Source organism: Phocoena sinus, chromosome 15 (assembly GCF_008692025.1).
Source record: "Phocoena sinus isolate mPhoSin1 chromosome 15, mPhoSin1.pri, whole genome shotgun sequence".
Classification (NCBI taxonomy): Eukaryota; Metazoa; Chordata; class Mammalia; order Artiodactyla; family Phocoenidae; genus Phocoena; species Phocoena sinus.
Window position 1 is genome coordinate 53,428,895 of NC_045777.1, and position 18,661 is coordinate 53,447,555.

Genomic DNA, 18,661 nt, shown 5'->3' on the forward strand with positions numbered 1-18,661 from the left:
TAGTAATGAACTTCCTGCGTTGGCAGTGCTCTTCCCAGGGTGCCGGGAAGAGCTATTGCATTCCTCCTTCCCTGGGAAGGAAGTGATGTTAGCATTCCCATTTCCCAAAGTTCTGGCTCTGAGGCCTTGTAGACCAGTCTAGCTGATTGTTCAAGGGGATGTTTGTCTTGGACCCCCTTATCAGCCCTTGAAAGCTTCTGGAAGCACTTGGACCCCAGGTCGAACCTACATTCTTGAAGCCATCCTCAGACAGAGAGAAAGAGACAGAAAGACAGAGGGAGAATGAATGTCTGGACATTCTGCTTCCAAGAAGGGCAGCTTTCTAGAATTCGCTTCCCTGAACTTGGCTCCATCCCAGCCCTGATTGTGGCCTGAGGGGCCAAGTGGGATCTTCCTGGCTGTTCTCCCACCAACACAGTCCAGAGTTCGGGGCGTGACCCCCCTGGTGAGAAGCAGGCTAGATCTGCTGTGGGAAACCTTTAACTGCATGTCCTAGGAGACCCACGAGAAAAGCATCTTCCTCCTCTCCTGTGCAGCCCCTACCCATGGAGCAGCCCACCAGGCCATCGTTTCTGGGTTTGCCCTGTAGTTACCCATGGGAGAGGGGTATGATTCCTGCTCAGATGATTTGGTCCCCTGGTTGGTACCCAGAGATACAAGGGGAGGGGGAAGCATCCCTGCATAGGTGGGGGATCTGGACCTTGTAGATTTCTCTGAAAAGCATTTTTCTATCTACAGCAGATAAGGCCTTGGAAAACTGGTCTCTTAATACTATTATCACTCCCAGAAAAATTAACAGTAACTCATGAATACCATCCAATAGACAGTGTTGCAGTTTCCCCCAGTTAAAACAAAAATGCTATTGTTTAAAGCTTTATTGAGATATATTCCACATACCAGGAAGTTCATCCATTTAAAGTATACTGGGGGCTTCCCTGGTGGCACAGTGGTTAAGAATCCACCTCCCAATGCAGGAGACGCAGGTTCGATCCCTGATCGGGGAACTAAGATCCCACATGCCACAGGGCAACTAAGCTTGCATGCCGCAACTACTGAGCTTGTGCATCTCAACGAGAGAGCCCGCATGCCACAAACTACAGAGCCCATGCGCCCTGGAGCCTGCAGGCCACAACTACAGAGCCCATGCACCCTGGAGCCTGGGCTCCACAACTAGAAAGAGAAAATCCATATACCACAACTAGGGAGAAGTCCATGCACCACAGTGAAGAGCCCACGCTGCAATGAAAGATCCCATGTGCCTCAACGGGATCCCTGGACCACCAGGGAAGTCCCTTACCGTAATGTCTTCAGGCTTATCTGTAGCATGTATCAGTACTTTATTTTTTGGCCATATAATATTCCATTGTATGGGTAGACCAGATTTTGTTTATCAGTTGATGGGTATTTGGGTTGTTTCCACCTTTTGGCTATTAGGAATAATGCCACTATGAACATTGCTGTACAAGATTTTCTGTGAACATAGGCTTTCATTTCTTTTTTTTTTTTTTTTTTTTTTTTTATGCGGTACGCGGGCCTCTCACTGTTGTGGCCTCTCCCGTTGCGGAGCACAGGCTCTGGGCGCGCACGCTCAGCGGCCATGGCTCATGGGCCCAGCCGCTCTGCGGCATGTGGGATGTGGGATGTGGGATGTGGGATCTTCCCGGACCGGGGCACGAACCCGTGTCTCCTGCATCGGCAGGCGGACTCTCAACCTCTGCACCACCAGGGAAGCCCATAGGCTTTCATTTCTATATACCTAAAGGTGGAATTGCTGGACCACATGGTAACTCTGTGTTTCAATCCTGGGGAACTGTCAGCCTGTTTTCCAAAGAGGTGCACCATTTTATATTCCTGCCAGCAGTGTATAAGGATTCCAATTTCTCCACATCCTCACCAACACTTCTTATTTTCTGTCTTTTTGATGATAGCCATCCTAGCATATCTCACTGTGGTTTTGATTTTTATTTTCCTGGTGACTAATGATGTTGAGCATCTTTTCTTGTGCTTATTGCCCATTTGTATATCATCTTTGGAAAAATGTCTGTTCAGATCTTTGCCCATTTTTAAAACTATTTATTTATTTATTTTGGCCACGCTGGGTCTTAGTTGTGGCATGCAGGATCTTCCTTGAGGCACACAGGATCTTTTAGTTGTGACATGTGGACTCTTTAGTTGTGGCATGCGAACTCTTAGTTGTGGCATGCATGCAGGATCTAGTTCCCTGGCCAGGGATCGAACCCAGGCCCCCTGCATTGGGAGTGTGGAGTCTTATCCACTGGACCCCCAGGGAAGTCCTTGCTCATTTTTTTTTTTTTTTTTTTTGCGCTACACGGGCCTCTCACTGCTGCGGCCTCTCCCGTTGTGGAGCACAGGTTCTGGACACGCAGGCCCAGCGGCCATGGCTCACGGGCCCAGCCACTCTGCGGCATGTGGGATCTTCCCAGACCGGAGCACGAACCCGCGTCCCCTGCATCAGCAGGCGGACTCTCAACCACTGCGCCACCAGGGAAGCCCCTTGCTCATTTTTAATTGGATTATTTTTCTTATATGTAGCTGGATTCAGTTTGGTAGTATTTTGTTGAGGATTTTTGCATCCATATTCTAGTTTTCCTGTGATATCTTTGATTTTTATCAGGGCAATATTGGCCTCATAGAATGAGTTAGGAATTCTTCTGGTTTTTGGAAACGTTTGTTAAGAATTGGTATTAAGGGCTTCCCTGGTGGCGCAGTGGTTGAGAGTCCGCCTGCCGATGCAGAGGATGCGGGTTCGTGCCCCAGTCCGGGAAGATCCCACGTGCTGCGGAGCGGCTGGGCCCGTGAGCCATGGCCGCTAAGCCTGCGCGTCCGGAGCCTGTGCTCCACAACGGGAGAGGCCACAACAGTGAGAGGCCCGCGTAGCACAAAAAAAAAAAAAAAAAAAGAATTGGTATTAATTGTCCTTTAAATTTTTGATAAAAGTCATTGGTGAAGCCATCTGGGCTTGGGCCTTTTTTCACGTGTTGTTTTTGTTTTTGTTTTGCTAATTCAGTCATTTTACTTGTTTTAGGTCTATTCAGATTATTTTGTCTTGAGTCAGTCTTGGCAGTTTATGTCTTTCTAGGAATTTGTCCATTTCATCCACCTTATCTGATTTGTTGGCATACAACTGTTCATAGTATTCCTTTATAATTCTTTTTATTTCTGTAGGGTCAATAGCAATGTTCCCTCTTTGATTTCTCATTCTAGTAATTTGAGTCTTCTCTTTTTTTCTTGGTCAATCCAGCTAAAGGTTTGCTAATTTTGTTGATCTTTTCAAAGAACCAGCTTTTAGTTTCATTGATTTCCTCTATTATTTTTCTGTTCTTTATTTCAGTGGTCCCTAACCTTTTTGGCACCAGGGACTGGTTTCGTGGAAGACAGTTTTTCCACGAACCAGGGGGTGAGGTGGTTTCAGGATGATTCAAGAGCATTATATTTATCATGCACTTTATTTCTATTATTATTACATTGTAGTATATAATTAAATAACTGTACAACTCACCATAATGCTGACAGGAGGTGGAGCTCAGGTGGTAATGTGAGCAATGGGGAGCGGCTATAAATACAGATGAAGCTTGCTTGCTTGCCCGCTGCTCACCTCCTGCTGTCCGTGGACCAGGGGTTGGGGACCCCTGCTCTATTTCATTAGTTTCCACTCTAATCTTTATTGTTTCAGTTTTTCTACCTTCTTTAGTTTTATTTTGATCTGTCTTTTCCAGTGCCTTCAGGTAGAAGATTAGGCTATTGATTTGAGATCTTTCTTCTTTATTAATATTGTCACTTCCAGCTAAAATTTCTCTCTAAGCACTGCTTTAGCTGCATCCTGTAAGTTTTGGTGTGTTTGTGTTTTCATTTTAATTCATCTCAAAGTGTTTCTAATTTCCTTTGCAATTTCTTCTTTGACCCATTGGTTATTTAGGAGAATGTTGTTTAATTTCCATATATTTGTGAACTTCCAAAAGTTTCTTCTGTTATTGATTTTTTTAAAATAAATTTTATTTATTTATTTTTGGCTGCATTGGGTCTTCATTGCTGCCTGTGGGCTTTCTCTAGTTGCGGTGAGCAGGGGCTACTCTTTGTTGCCGTGCGTGGGCTTCTCATTGCGGTGGCTTCTCTTGTTGCAGAGCACGGGCTCTAGGAGCCCAGGCTTCAGTAGTTGTGGCTCGCAGGCTCTAGAGCACAGGCTCAGTAGTTGTGGCACACAGGCTTAGTTGCTCAGCGGCATGTGGGATCTTCCTGGACCAGGGCTCGAACCCTTGTCCCCTGCGTTGGCAAGCAGATTCTTAACCACTGTGCCACCAGGGAAGCCCCTGTTATTGATTTCTAATTTAACTCCATTGTGGTCGAGAATACACATTTTGTATGATTTCAGTCCTTTTTAAATTTATTGAGTCTTGTCTTATGGCCTAACATATGGTCTATCCGGTAGAATGTTCTATTGGGTTGGCCAAGAAGTTTGTTCAGTTTTTCCGTAACATCTTATGGAAAAACCCAAACGAACTTCTTGGCCAACCCAATATGTATATTCTGCCATTGTTGAGTGGAGTGTTCTATAGATGTCTGTTATATCCATTTGGTTTATAGTGATCTTCATATCTTCTGTTTCCTTGATGATCTTCTATCTAGTTGTTTTATCCATTATTGAAAATCGGGTATTGAAGTCTTCAACTATTTCTCCTTTAAGTTATTTCAGTTTTTGCTTCATTTAGTTTTGGGACTTCATTGCTAGGTGCATGTATGTTTATAATTATCATATCTTCCTGATGGATTGACCCTCTTATCATTATAAATGTACCTCTGTGTTTTAGTAACAATTTTTATCTTAAAGTCTATTTTGTCTGATATTAGTGTAGCCACTCTGCTTCTCTGTTGGTTACTGCTTGCATAGTATATCTTTTTCTATCCTTTTGTTTTCAGCCTATTTGTATCTTTGAATCTAATATGTGTCTCCTATAGACAGCATGAGGTTGGATCATGTTTTCTTATCTATTCTGCCAATCTCTGCCTTTTAACTGAAATTTCAGCCATTTACATTTAATGTAATTACAGAGAAGAAGGACTTCTGCCATTTCACTATTTGTTATTTTTGTTACCTGAATGCCTAACTATGCACTAGACCCTTTATATAAATTATCACAGTTTTTTCATACCCATTTAATTACTGAGGAGTCTAAAATCTGGGAAGATGCAGTAACAGCCCCAGTCATTGGTGGAGCTGAGCTATGAGACCAACATTGCACCCATCAGCTCTTGCCTTGAAGTTTCCTCCCTGCTCCTCTGGCTTCCCCCTTACCCTCCAAGGGCCAATCTGCACATGCGGCCAGAAGTACCCTTTAAAAACATAAATCCAATAAATTCCTTGTTGATCTTCCAGTGGCTCCTACCAAAGGGCATGAGATGCTTCATGATGAGTGACTCCTGCTTACTGAACACATTCAAACCGAGGGTTGCCTCCTTCCCACTTAGGCCACCTGAGAGCTCAGAGCACAATTCACTTCAGTGTCATTTTCTGGCCTCTGAATATGTTCTAGCCTAAGCCTTTGAAGAGCCCAAAAGACTTCTTGAACCATGGCCATCACCAGAGAGCTTCCACACTTTACTTGCCTTTTCCCCCAGCTGCACCTAACTTCACACTTTCCTTTCCTTTCTCCCTCTTCAGTCCATGGAGACCCTGCAGGATTTGCTCACTGACATTTATGCACTCAGGGTCACTGTTGAAACCCTCAGGAAGGATGTGGCCATGCTGAAGGACATGTTTGACAAGGTAGACCCTCCCCAGCATCCTTCATACTGGCCATGCTGCTTGGACATCTGGTGGTTGGGGTAACAGGGTAAATCCAAGAAGCCTGTTCTTAGTCAAAGAACACAGCTATGGGGGCAGGAGAAGGGGTCTGACATGGCTGAGCCACTTGGTCCATCCCACTGAACTCTGCAGCTTACACAATGATCCTCACCCTGCTGTGTTAAGACATCATTTGTAAGTGACAGAAACCTAGTTCATCCTGGCTTAGGCAAAAGAAGAGAATTTATTGTCTCATTTACTAAAAAGTCAGGAATGCCTTCAGTTACAGCCAGATCAAGATGTTCATACCACATACCAAGGTGCTCAACATCTCTCCCTCAGTGATGCTTTCCTCTGGGTTGGCTTCATTCTCACACAGGTACTTCCCAAGTCCTGGTAACTCCAGGCTTATAGTCCATCAACTTAGCAGAAAGAGAATACTTAGTCCTTGTCTAGAAAACTTTGTTAACACTGAAAAGTGGAGTAAACCTAGCATAGGCATACATTCTAGCTCCCTCTGTAGCCACAAGAATATCAACCCAGACATGTTCTAACTCCTTACCGTGATGGGAAAGGATATGGAATCCCTGAAGTGCAAGGTCACAGCTGGTGAGAGCTCTACTCCAAAGCCAGGCCTCAACACCCCAGGATGGTGTTATGGCTGAGGTTTTACAACTTGTCCCCAAATAACATGATTTATTGTATCATCCCTAATACACAGGTCAGTGTATGTATTTGATCATGATGGCAACTGTGAGAACTTCAGTCTTGGGCTGTGTAGCTCCCATCTGAGCAGAAAGGGCACTGCCAGGAAACTGTCATGAAACACTAAAACAGACAGTTGGCCAAATCTGTTTGGGAAACAATGCCTTCTCAGCTTACCTCTTGGAGATTCTTAAGGTACTTTGGCCCATTAAAGGCTCTGAAAAGTCCTTCAGTATAAAAACCCATTGAATGTTTTTTTGGGGTTTTTTTTGCGGTACGCGGGCCTCTCACTGTTGTGGCCTCTCCCGCTGCGGAGCACAGGCTCCGGATGCGCAGGCTCAGTGGCCATGGCTCACGGGCCCAGCCGCTCCGTGGCATGTGGGATCTTCCTGGACCGGGGCACGAACCCGCATCTGCTGCATCAGCAGGCGGACTCTCAACCACTGCGCCACCAGGGAAGCCCTGAATGTTTTTTAAGCCTAGCATTTCCCAAACTTATTTGCCCAGGGAACCCTCTCCCACTCAGTGGGAAACAGTTGTTTTGGAATCTGTTCTTCCTTCTCCATCTCTTAGTTACCTAGAGCTAAGGCTTTGCATTTGAGCTGGGGGAGAAGCAGGGCTGGAACCAGAACCTGCACCCGCTGGCTCACAGGCTCGGCTCATTTGACAGATGCATCTGGAAAGAATAGATGCTTTCTCTGAAGATTTGAAAGGGCAGAACTGGAAGATGAGTGCACTGCAGTGGGAAGTGGTGAGGGTCTGGGGCCCATCCTACCACGCCAGACCCCCGCCCTCCAGGCCCAGGGGTGCTGGGGGCAAGGAGGAGTAGGAGGAGAACACAATCTGGAAAGGCCCATTTATTTGCAAGTGTAGAGGGCAGCATGGAGGAGGGAGCCACTGAGGGTACCACACCCTCTGGGTTCATGACCCTTATTCCCAGTCTCCTTCCCACCCCCCCAGATTTCTCTCCAGAACAAGATAACCACCATGCCCAAAACTGAGGACATGGTGCTCTGGAGCAGCCTCCATGAGGCCATGTTCACCCCAGTAAGTGAAGGAGGAAGCGGAGAGGCAGCATCTGAGCATCGGGGAAGGCGGAGTGAGGAGTGGGCAGGGTGATCGCTGAGCTGGTCTGGAGCAGCCCTGGCCAGCCCAGCCCCCTCTTCCGCAGGGAACTGCTCCACAACTGCTGGATGATTCCAAGCGGTGGCAGATTGCGTAACATGTTGCAGAGATCGACCTTCCTCAGACGGCTGAGTACCACGAAGAAGTTAGCCACGGCCAGGTCGTGGAGGCCATCCAGCGCCCCAGTTCCTAGAGACCATCTGGCATTACCAAGTCCAGGGCAGCTACAGGAGGAGGAGTCTGCCCAAGCAGCTCCGCTTCCCAGGGCCCAGGGACCGGACCAGGCCCAAGTGCTCGAACCTGGGCCTGCGCCTGGACCTGGGCCTGCGTTTGGACCTGGGCCTGCGTTTGGACCTGGGCCTGCCCCTGGACTGGGGCCTGCCCCAGGTCCTCAGCCCACACAATCAGGATCCTGGCCTGTACCACCACGAGGCTGGCCTCCTCCCAGAGGCTTGCCCGGGACTAGCTTGGGCTATTTCCAGCCTGGCCTAGGCCTGTCGGGCTCCCTGTCTGCCCAGCTCCAGGGCTCTAGGACCCTACCCCCAGCCATGGAACTAGGCTCAGCTTAGCCTCATTTACTGCAGTCATGGTCTCGCCAGGGAGACACATCCAAGCTCTCAGCTCTCTCAGAAAAGGAGGAGGAATATTCCTCCGTGGAAGTAGGAGTCCCTCAGGATGGAGCCCCAAGGGCTGAGGCCTCCACGGAAGTACTCCCTAAGGGATCCCCGTCTGCGGTTCAGCAGATAAAATCCAATGCTGCCATTGCAGCTGCTGCCGCAGCCACCTTCACAGCTGCAGCAACATCGGCAGCCCAGGCAGCTAAAGCGGCTGCCAGGCTGGTCAGGGACACCCCGGCCACCAAATTGGCCACCATAGCAACAGCCGTGGCCGCATCCGGGCCCTTAGGGGTCCTTGCAGACATCCTGGGCACAGGGACCTCCCGCGGGGCCTTCACCAAGGATGGCGAGATGGAAGACTTGCAGGAGGTGGACTGTGAGGACATCCTCTTTCCTTCATTCTCTTCTGCCCATGTTCCTCCCAACATGGCCCTGTCCCAGGCCATGCTGGCTGCCAAACAGGCCATGACCCCTGAAGACAAGTAGAAGGCCGTCAGGTATTCCATGAGCCACATAGCCCAGATGCCTATTAGACATGACTCCCTGAAAGAAGAGTTTGCCCAGGTGTCATCCAACCTGCATCAGCGTATGACTTATCTAGGTAGGCCCGGCCTGGCTTCTGGAAGGGTAACAAGGGCTCAGGCCCTCCCTGTGGCCTTTGAAAAGCACCTCCTCTCCTTCATTTAGCTGCCCCAACAAAATGTGCATTCAACCATTAGCCATTCATTCCTTTGGCTTAAGCATTAGCCTCTTACTAGTCTATTATTTTACAATGAATGTACAGTGAGGTCTTATCTTAGGGAAGAACGGTGGTTAGGGTCTAAAGTTGGTGTTCAAGAAGGAAAATCAAGTCAAAATTACTCTTGGAAATTCCCTTTCAATAGCCCATAAAATAGTACTGCTGTACAGTATTTTGATAAGTCCAGATCAACCCAGAGTGTCTAATAGCACTGAACAGACCCCAGATGAAGTGGTCAATTTGGGATTAGGAACAACAGCTGGGCAAACATATGTTTTCTTAAAGACCACAGTCAGGCTTCCCTGGTGGCGCAGTGGTTGAGAGTCCGCCTGCCGATGCAGGGGACATGGGTTCATGCCCCGGTCCTGGAAGATCCCACATGCCGTGGAGTGGCTGGGCCCGTGAGCCATGGCCGCTGAGCCTGCGCGTCCAGAGCCTGTGCTCCGCAACGGGAGAGGCCACAACAGTCAGAGGCCCGTATACCACAAAAAAAAAACCAAAAAAACCACAGTCATGTTCTAGGTGGCAGTAGGACCAATAGACTTATGATCCCAGTTCATGCCCATGATGGGCATATGTTCACTGTGGGGAGTGGAGAGGAGAATGGCCTACCCTAGTGGTTCTCAACCTTAAGCTCACCTCAGCATCCCTGGGGCACTCGGTAAGGCACAGGCTGCTGGGCCCGACCCCAGATCTGACCTGTTGGTGTGAGTGGGGCCCTAGAATTTCTCTTTCTAACCCATTCTGGGGGATGCTGCTTATGCTGCTGTTGGCTCAGGGAACCCACTTTCAGATCCACTGTCCTCCCCTCTTTGAATCATTATCTTGCTTTTTCGCTCTCTGCCAGGTGTAATAGTTGAATTAGCCTAAGTCAAATCCATACATGGTGCCACCCCTGATGGGCAGTGCCATTCCACAGATCTTGAAAAAGAACTTCGAGCTAAAAAGAACCACACCGATCTCTGTGAATTCTGGGGCACAGCTTAGGTCATGATAGTCATGAATTTAAATATAAAACATAAAGCCATAATAGCCCAAACTCTACTTCTGACTAGTTGCCATTTTTGTTAAGAAAACTAAAAATAGGTTGTGAATGTGTCTTGGCTGCAGTGTTTCCTACCCTCCTAGCTGTGTCATGTACATCACTTTTTGGCCTCTCATCCAAAACTGGATATAGGGCACTTTTTTTTTTCACCCCTCTCCTTTTATGTTAAATCCCCCTTTGCATCTTGTTATGAGATAATACATTTCATAAACTCTCACAAGTAAATACTCCATAGTTTTTCTCAGGACCATTTCTGGGAGGGCAATAAATTCCAGAGAGGTTTCCCTAATAGGATAACCACGAGGCTGTCAAACATCTGAAATAGGGCAAGTTCAAGTTCCCATATGGTCCAAGCACAAAGTGCACACCAGATATTGAGGGCTTAATACGAAAACAAGAATGTGAAATATCTCGTTAATCATTTTGTTGATCACATATTAAAATGATGCTTTTTTTTTTTTTGGCTGCGCAGCTTGTGGGATCTTAGTTCCCTGACCAGGGATTGAACCCGGGCCCTCGTCAGTGAAAACGTGGAGTCCCAACCACTGGACTGCCAGGGAATTCCCAAAATGATGCTATTTTGGATTATATTGGGTTATGGACTTCCCTGGCGGTCCAATGGTTGACTCCAAGCTCCCAATGCAGGGGGCACGGGTTCAGTCCCTGGTTGGGGAACTAAGATACTGCATGCCCCACAGTGTGGCCCCCCCCAAAACCCACATGGATTATATTGGGTTAAACAAAATATTTTCTTAAAATTAATTTCACCTGGGACTTCCCTGGTGGTCCAGTGGTTAAGACTTCACCTTCCAATGCAGGGGGTGTGGGTTTGATCCCTGATCAGGGAGCTAAGCTCCCAACTGCCTCGGGGTCAAAAAACCAAAACATAAAACAGAGGCTATATTGTAACAAATTCAATAAAGACTTTAAAAATGGTCCACATCAAAAAAAAATCTTTAAAAAAATTAATTTCACCTGCTTATTTTTAGATTTTTTTTTTTAATTTTCACAAGAAAATTTTAGATGATCTCAAAGGTCCCCAAGCTCACAGCATCTCTTTGTTGGAAAGCACTGCCTTAAATATAACAGAAACAGGTGGAACTCTAGATGAAGCATCTTCCCCCATCCCTGCCCCCAACAGCCACCCCCTCCTTTGCTTTCAGCTAATATGGGAGCCTCTTTCAAGCTTGGGACAACGGCGGACGTATTGCAAGAAAAGATTGGCAGCCTCCAGAAATCCAGAATGAGGGTCAGTGTCCCGGGCAGAAAAGGCATTTGAGAAGACGATGGCTTGAGGTGATGGCAGACTCCATGGCCAGAGCCAGGTGGAGGCCCTGCCCTCCTGGATGCAGCGTTTGTCCTGGAGCTGAAAGGAGCCCTGGGGAGGGAGTGGGGCCCAGAAGGGAGGTGCAGCCCCACGGAAGCAGGTCTGCCCCGGCTGGTGCAAGGCTCCCAGTGGTGGGCGGCCACATGGTTCCCTCTGACAAGTGTCTAAAGTGGCAGTTGGCTGGCAGGCTGGGGATGCCCTGGTCTGGTACTCTCTTGAAGTCCCTTCCCAGCCGTGGCGACCTCAGAAGCAGAGGCCTCTTGTGTCTATGTCTCCCCCTTGTAGGAGGAGGAACTTGAGAGAATTTGGGGCCACCAGATAGAGATGATAAAGGACCACCACCTCGTGCTGGACAGGGCAGTGGACAAGCTCCAGATTCGCCTGGATGAGTTTAAGGTTTGGAGGTCTGGAAGGGCCCAGAGGAGGGAGGATTCCTCATTGGGACATTCAGATTCTCCCCAAAAATTTCACAGACACCCTGAAGGCAGGGGAACCAGGGACACTTTCCTGGCATTTTACTGTGTGTAAGTTATACTTCCATGAAAAGCAAACAAATCCCGCCACCTGCACCCCCAACACATAAACAAGAGGGCCTGAACAGGATCTGTCTCGTTCACCGCTTGGGTCACCCACGCCAGAAGGGTGCCTGGCACAAAGTGAAGGCTCAGAATGTGCTGAATAAATCGGTGAGTGGATAAGAGGATTTCTTGGGCCAGCTGTTCATGTTCATAACCTTTCCCCTAAACTGGCTTGTTCCCGAGTTCTCACACCATGGGGCCTGTCTGGAACAGCAGAGTCTGACATGAGAAATGTGAGGACGATGCAGAGCACCTCCCAGGGGTCATTCAACCAGACACCTTCTCCCTTGGGCTCACTGAGCTGGCCTGATGACCCTGCCCTGATGACCTCGGGACCAGTCCCATCTGTGCCTTGTCCCAGAGGCATCCCAGACCCTTGGGGAAAGGATCAAAGTTATTCCCAGCGGGAGGAGATGACCCCAGGGTATAAAGAGACAAAATCCCAAACAGATCCACCTGAGGTGATTTCCATAGAGGGCTTCTGATTCCAAGTCAGGGGGCTGTTGGTGGGATGCACTAGGGTGTGGGGAGCGAAAGGGGAGGGCACAGCTCCCTCTCCCAAGGCGGTCACACAGAGTGACCAGGCTAGCGTGCACAGGGCAACTTGGATGGGAGAGGAGTTCATTGAAGGTGAGCCGATGCCCAGCCCAAGTGGGGAAAGAAGGGAGTGCCTGGGCCGTGTGTGGGCTCCCAATACATGGTTTCAGGCCCAGACTTTTGTGAGCACCAGGATCAGGAACTACGTAGTCTCCTGCCAACTCTGCGCCCTCATTTAGCCACTGCTTTTCAGAGAGACTGGGATGCCGTGTCCTAGGGACCTATTGGTGTCCTTCCTGGTCGGAGACTGGGGCCAGTTCTTTCAGCACTTCTGATGTGTGTCCAGCACCATGTCCTGCCCTGCTCAGGGTGGCGGGGGTGGGCGTAGGATCTGCCTCCAAGGAGCTGTCACTCGTCACTCATTGAGAGAAAGTCAAGAGGAGTTTGGCCAAACAAACCAAATGGATCAAGTCAGCCTTTGTCCAGACTTCCTTCCTGCCTGTTGTGCCAGCAAGAACTAGTTGCTTATAAAAGTGAACCCTGGAAGGATCAGGAGCTGGGCTTTGTACCAGCATGCTTCATTAAATAGTTCTTAAATGAACATGGGCTGCAAGAGATCAGCAGCCTCATGGAGCCCTTCCAGTAGAGGAAGGAGAGAGGGCAGACACCTCTGCCCTGGTTCTGTCGCAACATCGGGACTAGAGAGGAAACACCGCTGTTACTGTGTTACCTGGGTGCCTGGGAGAAAATGTTCTGGACGTAACAGGTGGCACGAGAAATCCCCATTCATTCCCTGAGTCATTCAGCCAACGTCATTGAGCCTTCACTGTGTGCCAGGCGCCCTTCCAGGGCCCAGCGATACAGCAGTCAACAAGATGGACAGCACCAAAGCCCTTACGTGTTTTTTGCGGGGGAGCGGTAATATTTGTTTGCTTTCAATGAAAGTATGCTTTACGCACAGTAAAATGCCCAGGCCTGAAGTGTAAGAGCTAGATTAATTTTTGCCTCTTGGTACACCCATGTCAGCACCACCCAATCAAGATGGAAATGTTTCCATCACCTTAGAGTGCTCCTCTTGGAGTGTTTCCCACTAAGAACCCAGCAGGAAAATAAGTGAGGATAGAACTCTTTCTTACTGACCCAAATAATGTGAAAACATTATTTGCCCTTTGCAAGTGGACAGGTGTCTTTTATAAGCCAGAGGCTGCATTCCAAAGCCATTCTTGGAACAAACTATTATATCCAAGGCTCTGGCTTGGTGCAGGAGGGGACGGATAAGACAGCTGTTGTGTATCAAATGCCAACTCTCCTAGGAAAGTGCCATTTCTAGTCCCCTCAGCATCTTTGGGACAGGAGTGGTATTAATGCCACTTGAACTAGGAGGAAACAGATTCAGGCAGAGTAACCAGCCAGTTGGGAGGCAGCCTGCTATTGTGGTTGGGTAGGCCTGGGTTTCAATCCCGATTCTGCCACTTAGTGGGTGTACCAGTTTCCTGCGGCTGCTGTAACAGATGACCACAAACTGGATGGCTTAAAACAAGACATGTACTCGTTCACAGTTCTGGAGGCTAAAAGCCCCAAATCAGGGTGCTGGCAGGGCCTTGCTCTGTCTGAAGCCTCTAGGGGAGGATCCTTCCTGGCCTCTCCCAGCTTCTGGTGGCTCCAGGTGTTCCTTGGCTTATAGACGCATCACTCCAATCTCTGCCTCCGTTGTCACGTGGCCTTCTTCTCTGTGTGTATATCTGTGTCTTCACGTGGCCTCCTCATCCATGTGGGCTGCCCTAATCCAGTATGACCTCATCTTAACTAATTACATCTGCAAAGATCTATTTCCAAATAAGACCATGTCCACAGGTTCTGGGCCGGCATGAATTCTGGGGAGGACATTAGTCAACCCAGTATGCAGGTTACTGTGGCAGTGGAAGTTAGAGGCTCCCGGCTCCTCTTTATTTCTAGATTTTAACTAGGAAGAGCCAAGTGGGGATCTAAGTGTTAATGTTGGGCCTGATGACTCCAAAAGGTCAGCTCCCTGCTAATGTGGTGTTGGAGGAAGCAGCCTGACACGAGGCTGAAGCAGGATCTCCCTTCCATTACCTCCGCCGTCCATCCTAGACCTTGAGACCCATCTGGGGCAAGGTGGATGCGAAGGAGCTTTGCATTAATTAGAATTAGGTTCATCTTGGGCCCTCCCTGGTGGTCCAGTGGGTAAAGACTCCACGCTCCCAATGCAGGGGAACTGGGTTCGATCCCTGGTCAGGGAACTAGATCCTGCATGCATGCTGCAACTAAGAACTGAGACCGCATGCCGCAACTGAGACCCTGCGCAGCCAAAATAAATAAATAAATATTAAAAAAAAAAAAAGAATTAGGTTCATCTTTGAATAACATAAAACTCCCAAATAACTGACTTAAGGCATAAGTGTATCTCTCTTTTACATTCAAGAAACTCAGAGCTGGTATTGAACTCCATGGTGTGTCACTTCCATTCACAAGGTCACCACATGGTCCAAGACAGCTGCTGGCACTCCAGTCATTAACTCTGCTTCCAAGCCAGCAGTGAAGAGGACACTGACCCACTTCCATTTACACCTCAGTGGTCACATCAAGCTATATGAGAGGCTGCGAAACATAGTCATGATTCTGGTCTGCCAGATGCCAGCTAAAAGTTGGGGGTTCTGTTTCTGAGGGTAAAAGGGAGACCAGGTATGTAGGGAGAAGTAGAAGCCTGCTGCCAGCTTTGGAGGAGGAGTGACCCTACCCTCGGGACATGGCCCATTGGATGTGAGGCTCTTTCCAAGCACGTTAGCTGGCTGCTGCTGTCATAGGGAGGGCCCAATAAGTGGAGAGAGGGCAGAATTAATGCAGGGAGTTGTTTTTTCATGGAGTCATGGGGATGGGAAATAAGGTTTTCCCCTGACCCTGGGGCACAGCATGTGTGGCATATAAGTGCTTGGTGGATGAATTGACTCTCATTCTCACGGGGATCCCATTACAGATCAGAAGAGATGCACTTGTCTTAAACATCTAGGGACCCAAAGCATCAGCGTTTGTTTATGCTTTCCTTCCTCAGGTCTTCCTTCCTTTCCTGTGTAGCCACCTGTAGTTCTGTGAGGCCACCTCCAAGGGGACTTCTTGTGCCAAGTCCCACGTTCCTTCTCTTCTGATCTGGGCACCTGGAGCCCAAGCCTTCCAATGTGCCACCCGCCTGCTGTCCACCTGGCCCCATTGTCCCTTCCTAGGGTGGACCTGGGAGGTAGAGGCTATCCTCAGGACTTCTGAGGATAGCTGACATGCCCTCTGCTTCTGTTCTTAGGTTGTCCATTCTCAGATTAAAAACCTAGAAATGTACAAGGCAGACAAAAGTGCGATGGAGCAGGAGCTGAAAGAGGTGAGTGAGCAGAGATTCCTCTCCCTACCCCCTCCCCTATCCTGAGCCCAGCTTTCCCACCAGGATAATGGAATCATCCAGCCAAGACAAAGGCAGGCAGACTTCCGGAGTCTCCTTCCACCTTTATCATATAGAAATTTTGGGGGAAGTTCTCAAAAGTTGTTCCATCAAGTCCTTTTTTCAGTTAACTCAGGATTAGTGACAATTTTTAAAAATTGAAGTATAGTCGATTTACAATGTTAATTACTGTTGTACAGTAAAGTGATTCAGTTATACATATACATATACATTCTTTTTTTAACATTGTTTTCCATTATAGTTTATCATAGGATAGTGAATATAGTTCTCTGTGCTATACAATAGGACCTTCTTGTTTATCCATCCTATATATAATAGTTACATCCCATTCCATCCATCCCCCAACCCCCTCCCCCTTCGCAACCACTAGTCTGTTCTCTATGTCCATGATTCTGTTTCTGTTTCATATATAGGTTCATTTGTGTCATATTTTAGATTCCACATATAAGTGATATCATATGGTATTTGTCTTTCTCTTTCTGACTTCACTTAGTATGATAATCTCTAGTTGCATCCATGTTGCTGCAAATGGCATTATTTTGTTCTTTTTAATGCTGAGTAATATTCCATTGTATATATGTACCACATCTTCTTTATCCATTCATCTGTTGATGGACATTTAGGTTGTTTCCATGTCTTGGCTATTGTGAGTAGTGCTGCTATGAACATAGAGTGCATGTATCTTTTTGAATTAGAGTTTGTGACAATTTATGTGAATTTAAAAACCATGCCCCAACTTCTCCATCACAGAAAACCTTTGCTTCAATCTAATGGTTGTGTTTGAGCCAACAGAGACCCCAAGGTTGAATTTAAGCCAAGGCTGGGTATCTAGGGTCCCAAACTAGAAAAACTGACCAAAGTGGTCTGATCTCCCCCACTCTTCCTGCTCCCACCCCAGCAGCCCTGCCTCCCTGAGTCCCATCTCTCTCTAGAAAGCCGACAGGCGCTCCCTGGCAGGCAAGGGAAGCCGGGCTGACCTGGACGCAGTGGCGATGGAGCTAAATGAGACAGTTCAGGGCATGCTCTTCAGGGTTATGGCCAATGAGGATGACTGGAAGAAGACTATGGAGCAGCTGGACAAAGACCTACGCACCAAGGTGAGGACCCCTGTATTAGTCACCACCTTCTGCGTAACAAACTATCCTGAAATTTAGTCCCTTAAGACAGCAAATGTTCAGAGTTTCTGAGGGTTAAGAATTTGGGAACAGCTTAGCTGAGTAGCTCAGGGTCTCCCACGAGGCTGTAGTCAGGATGTCATCCAGGGCTGCTGTCATATGAAGGCTTGACTGGAGCTGGAAGAGCTGCTTCCAAGATGGCGCCTTCACATGGCTGTGGGCAAGACTCCTCACTTCCTTATCATACGGATCCTCCTTAGGGCTGCTTGACTGGCCTCACAACATGGCAGCCAGTGGGCCACCCAGAGCACATGGTCCAAGAGAGCAAGACAGAAGCTGCAACATCTTTGATGACTTAGCCACAGAAGTCACACTCCATCATTTCTGTAGTATCCTGTTGGTTACACAGGTCAGCCCTGTTCAGTGCGAGAGGGGACCATATGGGGGTGTGATTACCAAGAGGTATAGTTGTGGAGCATCTTGGAGGCTGACCACCATAACGCAAGCAAAGGGACATGGCAGGCAGAGGGGGTGTCCTGCTGGTCATTCGTTTATTCATCATTTAATGATCACCTGTGTTGAGCCAGACCCTGGGGAAATGTTGATAAGAAGTCATAGCCTTAATGTGTACCATCCAATAGAGAGACAGGAACAGTCAGGCCAGCCATTTCAGTGTTGTGTGGTTCCTGCAGCTGGGGTGGCTGGTGAGGACAAAAGAGCTTGGGTTTAGAATCAGGCAGCTCTGGGTCCGAGTTGCAGCCCCACCATGATTGGCAGTATGCCTTGAGTTATAGAACCTCTTCGAGCCTCAGTTTTCTCATCTGTAAAATGAGGATTTATTCACTCATCATCCACCTATTGGGTACCTCTGATGCTGGTTAGTGAGGATATGACGATAAGCAAAACAGATATGGAACACACTTGTCATAGAAATCATACAAATCAATGCAGGATTACAGCCGGGGTAACTCAGTTATCTACAGAACAACTGACCTGTTTTTCTTCCATAATTCAATGGCAGGGTGAAAAAAAGTAGGACAGAGACTGTTCTAGATTAAGAGAGTCTCAAGGGGCACAACAACCAAACGCAACACACGAGGAGACTTACTTTGTTTCCTGGTTCAGTTGCTCCAACTCTGAAAATGGGCTGGGAATTAGATCAACGTCAAGAATGACTGCTCATTATGTTAGATGGGATAATGGTATTGCAGGCATGTAATAAAATTAACTAAAATATTTGAGTGAAATGTTATGATTTCTGTAACTTTTAAAAAAAACACTCCATCAATTCCCTGGTGGTCCAGTGGTTAGGAGTCTGTGCTTCCACTGCAGGGGGCACGGGTTCGATCCCTGGTTGGGGAACTAAGATCCCACAAGCTGCATGGCATGGAAAAAAAAAAAAAGAAAAGAAAAAAAGGCAAATGTAGCAACATGTTAATAATGATTAAATCTACATGGTGGGTATATCAGGGTTCATGATTCTAGTCTTTTCTCCTCTCTATGTGTCTGAATTTTTTTCCTGATTGAAAGCTTTTTTGTTGTTTGTTGGTTGAAATGATCCTATCCTCATTGCTCTTCTTTTCTTTGTGTATTTTAATTGTGGTAAA

General features: G+C 47.7%; 1 protein-coding gene across 1 annotated transcript in view; it reads left to right on the forward strand.

Moving 5' to 3' along the window:
• Positions 1 to 18,661, forward strand: part of C15H16orf96 (chromosome 15 C16orf96 homolog) — a 59,107-nt gene that overhangs the window by 21,733 nt on the left and 18,713 nt on the right. Inside the window, 9 exon segments of the mRNA XM_032606113.1 lie at positions 5,678 to 5,782; positions 7,176 to 7,256; positions 7,466 to 7,552; positions 7,850 to 8,080; positions 8,230 to 8,848; positions 11,195 to 11,280; positions 11,644 to 11,754; positions 15,787 to 15,861; positions 16,872 to 17,036. Coding sequence (XP_032462004.1) covers positions 5,678 to 5,782; positions 7,176 to 7,256; positions 7,466 to 7,552; positions 7,850 to 8,080; positions 8,230 to 8,848; positions 11,195 to 11,280; positions 11,644 to 11,754; positions 15,787 to 15,861; positions 16,872 to 17,036 — 1,560 coding nt within the window.